Below are 13520 nucleotides of genomic sequence, written 5' to 3'. Positions count from 1 at the left end.
AAATGTAAGACTTCAAAGGCCACAATCTTAGGAAAGTCAGCCCTTTCATCAGGACAGACAACTTTCTTTTAGGTTTAGCTGAGATGGATCAAAGGGCGCATGCTACAGTGGGAGGTGTTGGACAAACTTGTTTTCTTTGAAGTGGCAGGGGCCGAGGGGAGATGTGATAGAGGTTTACAGTATCTGTTTCTCACGGTTGAAGTGTATAATACCAGAGGTGAGAGGGGGTAATTTCAAAGGAGATGTGAGGGGCAAGTTTTTTTTTCCACATAGAGTGGTGGGTGCCTGGAATGCACTGCCTGGGGTGGGGTACAGGCAGATATATTAGAGATTTTTAAGAGATATTTAGGTAGGCACATGGATATGAGTAAAATGGAGGGATATGGGCATTGTGTAGGCAGAAGGGATTAGTAAGCCATTTGATTACTAATTCATAATCATAAGACATAGGAGCAGAATTGGGCCATTCAGCCCATCGAGTCTGCTCTGCCATTCCATCATGGCTGATCCCGGATCCCATACACCTGCCCTCTCACCACATCCCTCGATGCCCAGACCAATCAGGAATATATCAACTTCCGCTTTAAATATACCCACAGACTTGGCCTCCACCACAGTCTGTAGCAGAGCATTCCACAGATTCACCTCTCTTTGGCTAAAAAAATTCCTTCTTACTTCTATCTTAAAAGGTTTCCACTTAATTTTGAGACAGTTCCCTCCAGCTCTGGACACCTCCACCATCCTCTCCACATCCTTATTTGGTCCTTTCAACATTCGGTAGGATTCAAGGAGATCCCCCCATTCTTCTAAATTCCAGTCAGTACAGACCCAAAGCTGCCAAACGCTCCTCATAGGTTAACCTCTTCATTTCCAGAATGATCCCCATGAACCTCCTCTAGACTCTCCTCAATGACCACACACCCTTTCTGAGATATAATGCCCAAAACTGTTGACAATCCTCCAAGTGTGGCCTGTCTAGTGTCCTGTAAAGCTCCAGCATTATCTCCTTGTTTCTATATTCTATTCCCCTTGAAATAAAATGCCAACATTGCATTTGCCTTCTTTACCACAGACTCAACTTGTGAATTAACCTTCTGGGAGCCTTGCACGAGGATTCCTAGGTCCCTCTGCACCTTTGATGTATGAATTTTCTCCTTATTTAGATAATAGTCCGCATTATTGTTCCTTTTACCTAAATGTATTATCATACATTTCCCAACACTATTCCATGTGCCACTGTTTTGCCCATTCTTCCAATTTGTCTAAGTCCTGCGACAATCGCATTGCTTCCTCAGCACTACCTACCCCTCCACCTATCTTCATATCATCCACAAACTTTGCCACAAAGCCATCAATTCCATTATCTAAATCATTGACAATGTAAAAAGTAGCGTCCCAATACTGACCCCTAAGGAACACACTAATCACTGTAGTCACAACCAGATTCATTGGGCCAAAGGGCCTGTTTCCTGCTGTACTGGCCTATGCTCTATGCAATAGTGGAAGGCATTTGCAGAAGAACATGGAGAGGGAAGGTTCCATTCCTTAAGGTTGTCAAAGGTGGGTGGAGGAGGAGGTGGTGGGGATAAGCTCCGACTACCTATAAATGCTCCCAGTGGCATGCATCTCAAATAGTCTCTGACAATCAGCTCCAGCTCCTGGCCTTCACACGGGGCTTAGCCGAACTGTTTCTACTGACAGAAGGTTACTGGGGCCTTAAAACCAGCCGCTTTGGACAGATGAGGCTCATCAGCTGTGGTTGGCAGCTCATCCAGAAGGAAAAATCTCTGATCTCAAACCTCCACTGCCTTGTGGCTATACCCACTCATGGGGAAGGCTTTGGGAGTAAACCCCGAGGGAAAAATCATGAGCTGGAGTCCCTACACTGAGTTCAACACTGACTGGCAACTCCTAGATCCACTCATTATCCAAAAGCTCTTTCCCTTCCCACAACCTGCTGAGTTCCTTCACCATTTTGTGTGTGCAACCCTGAACTTTTTAAACTGGCTACCTCCCCTCATCCTTTCCAGTGCTGACGAAGGGTTTCGACGTTGACTGTTAATTCATTTCCACAGTCACTGCCTGAGTTCCTGTAGCATTTGTGTGTGTTACTCTGGGTTTTCAGCACCTACACACCCTCTTGTTGTCTGAGTGTCTTCTATCTCTGCCACTTTGCCTCCCCAGCAGATTCACCAAGTCACAATTCAGAGCAAAGCAGTTCAACTAAAGGAAACTGATCCATATTTTATTAAGTTGAGAAAATATTAAAGATTACTGTGTACTCAGAAGGGCTGCATTAGAGACAGAGAAACAGTCCAGACATTTCGTATAAAAAGAAACTAATAGTTTTTAAAAGCCTGCTTCAGTCAGAAAACAGTACATCATTCCTGACAGTTCTGGAGCCAGTGATCAGACTCACTGGTGTCCCTGCAGCTAAATCCCCGGTGTTGCTTCCCACCTGCTGCTGATGGGAGGTTACCCGGTCAGCAGAACTTGGTGGGGTCAAGTGCTGGTGCTTCTGGCTGTGTTCGGGGTTTGAGAGGACACCAGTGAAGAATACCAACACCAGCGCTGAAAGGAAAGATGTCAAATGGCTGGGCATGGCTTCCCTCCATTCACCCCGCCCCTACCCTGCTTTCCCTTCCCAACCACAAGGAAAACTCTTTTCATTTCTACTGGTGGTCATTTGCAAGATTTGGGCAGAGTTAATTTGAGCTTTTTTTTACTGCCTTGGCAAGGTTACCATGACTGAACCCAGCGGAGAAGCAGTGGGTCAGACTCCGAACAAGCAACTGGAGAATACCCCCTCTCCATCCCATCCACCTGCTCAGCATCATGTAAATACACCTCTCACATATGAACAAAAACATCCTTACTCGAGTGTGGAGAAACACACATACACTCTCTCACAAACGCACACTCACACACGCATATGCAAACCTTCTCTCTCTCACACGCACTCACACTTTCCCTCTCAGACACACTCTTCCCTCTTTCACACACACACACACACTCTCTCCCACTCTCACACACAACTTCTTCACAGGCAGGCCAGGAACATGTACATTTCATTTCATTTCAGAAAGGAGCACATTTTGCAGATTTGCAAAAGGCAATGTAAAATAAAACTGACTGGGTCTTTGGCCACCCAGGCTCCGTCACAATTTTGCTGGCACAGGCCAGACCAAGACCAGCCATTTGACTTTAAACTCCAATCTTCACCTTCATATTACCGACGAGAGCATAAAACAGGCTTATAATATACGCACCATCACAGATTAATAAAAAGACTACATATACATATCACGGCTGTGAGACAGGAACCAACGCCTGCACGAAGTGGAGGTACTTGTAACCTGGGCAGACGGTGTTGGGTAACCCCAGCAGGAGAACACAATATCCGAGTAGCGATGGTCACCTTTGGAAAAACCAATGAATTTAATTCCTGCGAAAATCTTGTCATGGATGAATAACCAGCGGATGATTAGTGATTATGAAACTAACCGGACTTTGAGGTCAATCCAACACAGGTCTTCCTCGCTCATTATAGTCTCTTCTCTTCCCTTTCCCACCTCCAGCCAACACTGCCCAGCTCAGGGAAGTGCATACCAGCACTGGTGCTGAAGTGGGGACCCGATATGCTAGACTGAATCATGGCCTGTGTCAGCCTCTGGAGGACAGGGTGTGGACACGGTCTAAGCGGTGCTCGACGGGGACGGGCGTTTTGAGCAGGTGGTCAGAAAGCCACCGGGGAGGGAGGTGGGGAACAAGGGGCACAAATTGTGCAGTAGATGCTACAAGGTTAGAGTGTCACACAAACGGAGGGGAAGAGAGGTAGGGGAAAGGAAGGGGAGGAGGGGAGAGGAAGGAGGAGGGGGAGAGGGAAGGGGAGGGAGGGGGTAGAGGAGGAGGAGGGAGAGGGAGGGAGGATAGAAAGGAAAGGGGAGGGGAAGAGGTGAGCAGCAGGGGAGGGGACAGCAGGAGGCAAGGGGAGATGTGGAGAGGGGGAAACACACACACACACAGAGGTGGAGCTGCTGCAGCTGCTCAGAACGTGAATCTGCAAGTGACAGCAGACGTGGGGTTGTGTGCCATGGCCAGATGCTGGTTGGATCATCACACAGTTACGCACACAAAGTGGTAAATTTGTGCTATAGGATATTGAATCATGGGAGAACCCCCGTTGTTCTGAAGGGGTAGAACAGCACTGATGCAGTCAGGGCAGGGGCTTAACATGAGCAAGCCAACAAAGCATCTCTTTGCTACAGACACTGGCTAATTTAGCATGAGGTCAGAGCAAATATAAAATATGAAGAAGTGAGGAGAGATCTGCGTGGAGACATGGACACAGACATCTCCCACTGTGAGGCAGCTTCCCACTCCTAAACAGTCACAATGTAACAAACCATGGCTCAGCCAAGTGTCAACTAGGGATGGAGGATGGGTGGGGCTGGGGGGTGCACGAGCGTTTCACGTCAGCTAAAGGGGTGGGGAAGATAGGAACCAGCCAAGGCCATGTCACCTCTGTCCCCCTCCCCAACTGAGACACCCACCTACGAAGGCTGTGGGCTCTGTGGTGCCCTGTACACACGCAGTTTCTGCAGCCATCAAATGGCCATTCCCAATCAAGAGAAATTAGCTTCAAAAGCGTCAACTAGAAAATTTACAACAGCCGAGACTCGTGAGAGGAGGATGCAAAAAAAAATATTTGATAGTGAGTTTGAGCCGTGATTCTAACGCAAACAACCAGCATGAGTAACAGTGAGGAGGGGTAGGAGCTACAACCTCCTACACCCAGCGGTGTTCGGTCCAACTAGTTACTCGCGCTTAAGGCAAATTGTTTGTAAAAAGTAGAGTGAGCCAGCGCGTTGGCCGATTGTTTTGTGGGCGTGGTAGGTCTCAGCATAAATATCACCGGGGTCTTCTCTGTCACTCTGAGGCTGAGCTTACATCTTGTTCCTGGAGAATTTGCGTTTTCCAGCATCCTGGAAGAGAAAAGGAAACAAAGGTTAGTGTTGCATTAGGATGGAGAACTGTTATTTTCCTAGCACTTGTTTTCTTGGAGTTTAACGTTCCTATGCTTGAGTGAAGTTATGGCGCTAAACAGCGACTCCTTTGCCTGCATCCTTTGGAAACAGCTCGATTTCTATCTTCAATATCTCTTTTTCCTTTTCAAGGTTGTTTTGAAGGACCTGACCTGGAGTTACACCTCTGGGTTCGGTTCTTCGCAGGAATGGAACTGGCACCCAGGGCCGCCTTTCTGATATCCCGCGGATGGGCCCAGAAGACTAGCATGGCTTCAGGGTGCCAGGTTTTCGTGGCTCTGGAGACGGGCTGATTCTAGGCCGGTGCCCCTGAGGTGGCACAGGGGACCACGGAACATTGGGAGCAGTGGTTTGGCTGCTGGCTGTGTGTCCAGAGACCTGAGCCTTTCTGGGGCCGACTCTCTGGGTGCAGAGCTTGGAGAAAGCAACGCAGCAGACCTTTAACATCATAAATTAGCGAGTTATTTTTGTTGACTCCCCTCTTGCTGTGAAACGGGGACACCTCTTTTTCCCTTATTAGGGAGAGAGAGAGCATGTGGTATGTCGAATTACCGTGTGAACGAGTAGTCTTTGGGGTACAGCAAGTCTGTGTCTTTACTGTTGCTTTGCTGCACGCGTGAATGTTTGGTGGGGGGTGCGGATGCTTTTCTGTTGGTGCGGGGGGTTGGAGGGTCGTTGCCTTGCTGCTGCTTGTGTGTGGGAGGGTGGAGCTGGGGGGACTTTGGGGTTCTAATGTTTAACTGTCATTTATTCTTTGGGGCACTCCTCTGTTTTTGTGGACGTTTATGGAGAATAAGCATTTCAGGATGGATATTGTACGCATTTCTCTAACATTAAAAGTACCTATTGAAATTTTTACATTTACCAGATTCTGGTTAATTGGGGCAAGAGCCTGAAGAGGTGAGCTCAGGTAGGAGAACATTCTGGAAAGTGTAGAGCACTGACGTTGTCATTCTCCTTCACATTCACTTTGTAACATTGGCCACTTATTGCCATTACATACCCTATTGTATGACATCACCATTACGTGCCGTGTCATGTGACATCATCATTATGTGCCCTATCATATGATGGAGGTGAACATGCTCTTTCCATCACCATGATTGTTCTTGGCAAATTTTTCTACAGAAGTGGTTTACCATTGCCTTCTCCTGGGCATTGTCTTTACAAGATAGGTGACCCCAGCCATTATCAAAACTCTTCAGAGATTGTATGCCTGGCATCAGTGGTCAAATAATCAGGACTCGTGATGGCGGTGGACTTCAGGAAGGTGAAAACCCCCTGCATCCATCAAGGGAGCAGATGTGGAAGTCATCCGGGACTACAAATACCTGGTAACTCACCTCGACTGGATTAAAAGTACAGAGGCTCGGTACAAGAAGGGACAGAGCTGACTATACTTCCAGAGGAGGCTCTGGTCATTCAACATCTGTAGTGCTATGCTGCAGATGTTCTACGATTCGGTGGTGGCCAGCATTCTATTCTACGCTCTAGTCTGCCGGGGCAGCAGGGTGAGAGCAGCTGACACCAAGAAGATCGATAAGCTCCTCAGGAAGGCTAGTTCTGTTTAAGGTGGAGCAACACACATCAAAGTTGCTGGTGAACGCAGCAGGCCAGGCAGCATCTGTAGGAAGACAGCAAGTCCTGACGGAGGGTCTCGGCCTGAAGCGTCGACTGCACCTCTTCCTATAGATGCTGCCTGGCCTGCTGCGTTCACCAGCAACTTTGATGTGTGTTGCTTGAATTTCCAGCATCTGCAGAATTCCTGTTGTTTCTGTTTAAGGTGGAACTGGATTCCCTGGTGGTTGTGTCTGAGAGGAAGATGCTGCAGAAACTATGGAGCATTATGGACAACCCCTCCCACCCCCTCCATGGCATCCTGTAAACAGAGGAGCACCTTTAGTAACAGACTGATCCCTCCGAGGTTCACCACTGAACCCCACAGGGGATCCTTTCTCCCTGTGGCTACAAGACCCTACAACTCCTCCTCCTGAGTACATATTATATGGTTTCATTGCACATCTGTATTCTGCATTACTTTTTAATGCACATTTTATATTTTTTTTTGTATCTCAATGCCTACATATTGTATTTTAAAGTATATATTTCTGACTGAGCAACCTTACAACAATAATTTCTTTCTGGATAAATAAAGTTTGATCTGATCTTATTTAGGCTTTAACCACTTGTCTCACCTGGAGCACTGGACAGATCTGGTAGGGGTTCCCAATCTTTATGTCATCAACCCTTACCATCAACCAAGGGATCCCAGGTTGGGAACCCCTGATTTAAGGGGAGGGACATAGGAGATTCTGCAGATGCTGGAGGAACCCAGCAGGTCAGACAGCGTCAATGGAGAGGAATAAACAGTCAATATTTCAGGCAGAGACTCTTCATCAGGATTAGAATGGAAGGGAGAAGACGCTAGAATAAGAAGGTGGTGGGGAAAAGGTCAAACTAGAAGGTGATAGGAGATGCCAGGTAGATGTGGGAAGGGAGAATGAAGTAAGAAGCTGGGAGGTGATCGGTGGAAAAGGCATCGGGCTGAAGGAGGAGGAATCTAATAGGGGAGAAAGAGGAGGGGCGGGGACCCAGGGGGAGGTGATAGGCTGGTGAGGAGACACATGGTAGGCAGTTTGGAAAAGACTCACGAGGGAAATTCTTGGAAGAAGGGGTCCCTTATGACAAACTGTTGAGCAGGTTGGGTGCATACACCTTGGAGTTCAGAAAAATGATAGGTAACCTTATTAATGCGAGATTCTGAGGGACCTGAGAGTTAGGGAACATTTCTGGATGAATGTAGAAGTAGATGGTAAATCCAGAAGATCCCATCCAGCCCGGACACTCCCTCTTCTTCCCTGTCCCATTAGACTGAAGATACAGATGCTCGAAAGCACATACCACCAGGCTTAAGGACAGCTTCTATCCCACTGCTGACTCCTGAATAACCTCATAAACAGTAAAGATGAACTCTTGATCTCACAATCCACTCCATTATGATTTTGCACCTTATTGTCTACCAGTACTGCACTTTCTCTGTAGCTGTTACAAATACCAGACATCCCACCTCTCCCGGAAGTTCCGGGAGTCTCCTGCATGTGAATAGTGGCTCCCTCATGCCCGCAAATTATATACAATATCACGGAAATCAATTTTTTTAAGAGAGAGCGAGAGCAAGCAAGAGAGAGCACGCACGTGAGAAAGAGCGAGAGCAAGCGAGTGAGAGTGCGAGCGCGTGAGAAAGTGAGAGTGCATGAGCGAGAGCGAGACCAAGTGAGAGCGCGTGAGCGACGAGAGTGAGTGTGAGAGAGAGAGAGAGAGAGAGAGAGAGTGAGAGAGAGAGAGAGAGCGCGCGCGAGAGAGAGAGAGAGAGAGAGAGAGAGAGAGAGAGAGAGAGAGAGAGCGCGCGCGCCATGGCAGAGTGTTCTAAAAAATATATAAAACGTACGTCACCCCAGACTACACTAAAGTGTACCCCTGCCTAATAGGGGTCAAAAATAATGACAGTGTTGCTCGCTGCACTGTTTGCAACAGTGACTTTTCTATTGCCCATGGTGGGTTAAGATGTAAAAGACATGTTGAGGTGAGTTTAACAGGTGTCATTCGTTCATTAGCATAGCTAACGTTATTTAAACTAGCTGGCCAGCTGCTAAGGAGCTACTCTGTTGCAGACATCCCACCTCTCCCGGAAGTCTCCCGCAAATTGATGGTGCTACCTCCCTGAAATGAGTTTTTGCAGGGTGGGATGTCTGGAATATACTGCATTGTTTGGGGCAACACACACACAGTGCTGGAGGAACTCAGCAGGCCAGGGAGTATCAATGGAAAAGAGCAAACAGTCCATGCTTTGGGCCGAGACCCTTCATGAGTCCCGATGAAGGGTGTTGGCTTGAAACGTTGACTGTTTATTCCCCTCCATAGATGCTGCCTGACCTGCTGAGTTCCTCCAGCAGTTTGTGTGTGCTGCTTTGGATTTCCAGCATCTGCAGAATCTTTTGTGTCGTTCTGCTGTTAATGTTTTCCCTTGATGCACCATTGTAATGAAATGATCTGTTTAAGGTGAGAAGGGGTAATTTTAAAGGAGATGTGAGGGGCAGGTTGTGGTTATTTTTCACAGAGAGTGGTGGGAGCCTGGAGTGGTGGCAGAATCAGAAACATTAGTGACATTTAACAGACATTTAGACAGGCAGATGAATGTGAGGGAAATGGAGGGATATGGACATTGTGTAGGCAGAAGGGATTAGTTTAGTTGGATATTTGATTACTAATTTATTTGGCTTGGTACAACATTGTGGGACTTGGGGCATGTTCCTGCGCTGGACTGGTCTACGTTCTAAGTTTTAATTTACGAATTATACCAAATATGTGTCATGGTAGCAAGCTCTTAGCACAAGCTTTTCAGTGCCAGCTGTAAGATCGGTGGTTCAATTCTCGCTACTGCCTGTGAAGAATTTGTACATTCTCCTTGTGACCACATGGGTTTGCTCTGGGTGCTCTGGTTTCCTCCCACGTTCCAAATACACATGGGTTAAGGTTGTGGGCATGATATGTTGGTGCCAATTGCAGCTGCTCACTGCAATCCTTGCTGGTCTCATCAACGCCACCAGTGCATTTCGCTATATGTTTCAATGACCGTGAAATAGCCAGAGCAAGCTTGAAGGGCCACCACACCAAAATCTGTTTCAACCATCTCCAACTCCAACCAGATGACCCAACAACTCCATGTGAAGGAAGCCTAGTCTAAGCACAACAGGATTCTTGTCCCACAACCTGTCAACTTCCACCATTTCCTGGTTAACCAGGATGAATGAGACCATAAGACATAGGAGCAGAATCAGGCCAGTCAACCCATTGAGTCTGCTCTGACATTCCATCATGGCTGATCCATTTCCCTCTTACCCTCATTCTCTTGCCTTCTCCCCATAACCTTTGGCGAACCTATCAAACTCAGCTTTAGATATGCTGAATGACTTGGCCTCCACCACCGCCTGTGGCAAAGAATTCCACTCAGGTCCTCAAGTCCAGGCAACATGCTTGTAAATTTTCTCTGCATAGCAGTTGTAGTTTCAACACCACCTGAAAGCTCTTCCCTATAACCACATTCCTACGTGTCGGTAGGGGTAATATGATTTTTTAAGCAGATTTTTGAGAAATCCTCGAATCTTTGATTATTCACCTGGTTATCACTTCATTGGCGATGAAGCTGTGCCGACATGGTGATATTACCACTTACACCCCCAGAAGGGGCCCTAAACTGCTCTCAATACTCCGAGTGCGTCTGACCAATACCTTAGCATTACATCCTTGCTTTTACAGTCTAGTCCTCTCGAAATGAATGCTAACATTGCATTTGCCTTCCTCACCTCCGACTCAACCTGCAAACTGACCTTTGGGGAATCCTGTACAAGAGCTCCAAGTCCCTTCGCACCTCTGATTTTTGAATAGTCTGTGTAAACCGAAGCCTCCAGTTTACCCTGCAGCTTCCATGTTTCACCACCTGCCCCTGGTTGAATCATATATTTACCTTTTTAGAATTTGATCTGGGGGACTTCCTGGGTGACTTCTTTTGAGTTTTCTTGGGTGTTTTCCTGGGGGTTGCCCGCTTACTGATGCCACGCAGCAGGTTGCTGCCCAGCTTTCGAGGTGTGTTGAACACGGTGTAGGCGATGGTTTTCCGCCTATCATCCTGAGAGTGGCAGAGAGTGAGGGGGAGAGAGAGAAGCACGTTAACTACAGGATGTAGTAATAATGAAGAGTTCAACTTGGAAAAGTGTCAATTGATTCAAAGTATATTTATTATCATTTATTGTCACCATACACAACCCTGAAATTCATTTTCTTGCAGACATACTAGGTAAATCCAAGAACCATAAAAAAAATGAATGGAAGACCACACCCAGAAGAGACAAACAACCAATGAGCGAAAGACAAAAAAAAGAGTAAATACAAAAGAAACAAGAAATAATAATAAACAAACAATAAATATCAAGAACATCAGATATTGAGTCCATAGGTTGTGGGAACAGTTCAGTGACGGGCAAGTGAAGTTAACCCCTTTGGTTCAGGAGCCTGATGGTTGAGGTGCAGTAACTATTCCTGAACCTTGGGAGGTTGAATTTGAAGGCAGAATGCAGGGCTAATGGCAGGATTCTTAGCAGTGTTGAGGAACAAAGTATTTTGGGGTCCATGTCCACAGATTCCTCAAAGATGCTGCGCAGGTTGGCAAGACTTATGGTGTATTGGCCTTCATTATTCAGGGGGTTGAGTTCGAGAGTGCCGAGGTAATGTTACAGCTCTATGAAAGCCTGCTTAGACCAGTTCTGGTTGCCTCATTATGTAGAAGCTTTAAAGAGGGTGGAGAGTTGATTTATCAGGATGCTGCCTGGATTAAACAGCACATCATATGAGAACATGGTGTCTTCTCATCACTACCATCAGGGAGGAGGTACAGCAGCCTGAAGATCCATGCACGACAATTCTGGAACCATTTCTTTCCCTCCTTCACCACATTTCTGAACGGTCCATCAAAACTAGTTATTCCTTTTTGCAATTTACAGTAATTTTATGTCTTTGCACTGTACTGCTGCCACAAAACAACAAATTTGACGACATAGGGTTATGATCCAGGGCATGTTCGATAAGACTTGGCAGCATGGACTAGATGGGCCGACAGGCTAGTTTCTATGCGGTAGTGTTCCATGACACCACACTCAGTGACCTGGCCACTTCATCAGGAACACCTGCTCCTTAATGTAAATATCTGATCAGCCAATCATGTGGCAGCAACTCAATGCATAAAAACATGCCGACATGGTCAAGAGGTTCATTCAGTCCAAACATCAGAATGGGGAAGAAATGTGATCTAAGTGACTTTGACTGTGGAATGATTGTTGGTGCCAGACAGGGTGGTTTGAGTTTCTCAAACGGCTGATTTCCTGGGATTTTCACTCACAACTGTCTCTAGAATTAACAGAGAATGTTGCAAAAAAAAAATCCAGAGAGTGGTAGTTCTGTGAGCAAAAATGCCTTGTTAATGAGAGAGGGCAGAGGAGAATGGCCAGACAGGTTCAAACTGATAAGATGGTGACAATAACCATATGATACAACAGTGGTGTGCAGAAGTGTATCTGAGCGCACAGCACGTTGAACCTTGAAGTGGAAGGGCTACAACAGCAGAAGGCCAGGAAATACATTCAGTGGCCACTTTATTAGGTAGAGAAGATACCTCAAAGTGACCATTGGGAGCGTATATGAGTGATTCTGATAAACAGTGAATTCAGGACAGAGTTGAACCAGTTTCCCTGAGACAGTGATAGAACAACATAGAACATAGAACATGGAATAGTACAGCACAGTACAGGCCCTTCGGCCCACAATGTTGTGCCGACCCTCAAACCCTGCCTCCCATATAAGCCCCCATCTTAAATTCCTCCATATACCTGTCTAGTAGTCTCTCAAACTTCACTAGTGTATCTGCCTCCACCACTGACTCAGGCAGTGCATTCCACGCACGAACCACTCTCTGAGTAAAAAAACCTTCCTCTAATATCCCCCTTGAACTTCCCACCCCTTACCTTAAAGCCATGTCCTGTTGTATTGAGCAGTGGTGCCCTGGGGAAGAGGCGCTGGCTATCCACTCTATCTATTCCTCTTATTATCTTGTACACCTTTATCATTTCTCCTCTCATCCTCCTTCTCTCCAAAGAGTAAAGCCCTAGCTCCCTTAATCTCTGATCACAATGCATACTTTCTAAACCAGGCAGCATCCTGGTAAATCTCCTCTGTACCCCTTCCAATGCTTCCACATCCTTCCTATAGTGAGGCGACCAGAACTGGACACAGTACTCCAAGTGTGGCCTAACCAGAGTTTTACAGAACTGCATCATTACATCGCGACTCTTAAACTCTATCTCTCGACTTATGAAAGCTAACACCCCATAAGCTTTCTTAACTACCCTATCCACCTGTGAGGCAATTTTCAGGGATCTGTGGACATGTACCCCCAGATCCCTCTGCTCCTCCACACTACCAAGTATCCTGCCAGTTACTTTGTACTCTACCTTGGAGTTTGTCCTTCCAAAGTGTACCACCTCACACTTCCCCGGGTTGAACTCCATCTGCCACTTCTCAGCCCACTTCTGCATCCTAACAATGTCTCTCTGCAATCTTTGACAATCCTCTACACTATCTACAACACCACCAACCTTTGTGTCGTCTGCAAATTTGCCAACCCACCCTTCTACCCCCACATCCAGGTCGTTAATAAAAATCACGAAAAGTAGAGGTCCCAGAACAGATCCTTGTGGGACACCACTAGTCACAATCCTCCAATCTGAATGTACTCCCTCCACCACCACCCTCTGCCTTCTGCAGGCAAGCCAATTCTGAATCCACCTGGCCAAACTTCCCTGGATCCCATGCCTTCTAACTTTCTGAATAAGCCTACCGTGTGGAACCTTGTCAAATGCCTTACTA

The 13520-nt window shown here is 46.7% G+C and overlaps 1 protein-coding gene across 5 annotated transcripts in view; it reads right to left on the bottom strand.

Annotated features, from left to right (window-relative positions):
• Positions 1-2229: 2229 nt before the first annotated feature.
• numa1 (nuclear mitotic apparatus protein 1) overlaps positions 2230-13520 on the bottom strand; it is a 181695-nt gene continuing 170404 nt past the window's right edge. For all 5 annotated transcript variants that reach the window (XM_063054722.1, XM_063054721.1, XM_063054723.1 and 2 more), the window contains 2 exons: positions 10570-10731; positions 2230-4985 (listed from right to left, as the gene is read on the bottom strand). In XM_063054722.1, the coding sequence (XP_062910792.1) occupies positions 4947-4985; positions 10570-10731 (201 nt within the window). In that variant the 3' untranslated portion in view covers positions 2230-4946. The remainder of the gene's footprint in view (positions 4986-10569; positions 10732-13520) is intronic.

The sequence above is a fragment of the Mobula hypostoma genome, chromosome 7, assembly GCF_963921235.1.
Source record: "Mobula hypostoma chromosome 7, sMobHyp1.1, whole genome shotgun sequence".
Classification (NCBI taxonomy): Eukaryota; Metazoa; Chordata; class Chondrichthyes; order Myliobatiformes; family Myliobatidae; genus Mobula; species Mobula hypostoma.
The sequence above is the reverse complement of the archived record's forward strand: the minus strand, read 5'-3'. Positions and strand labels throughout refer to the sequence as shown.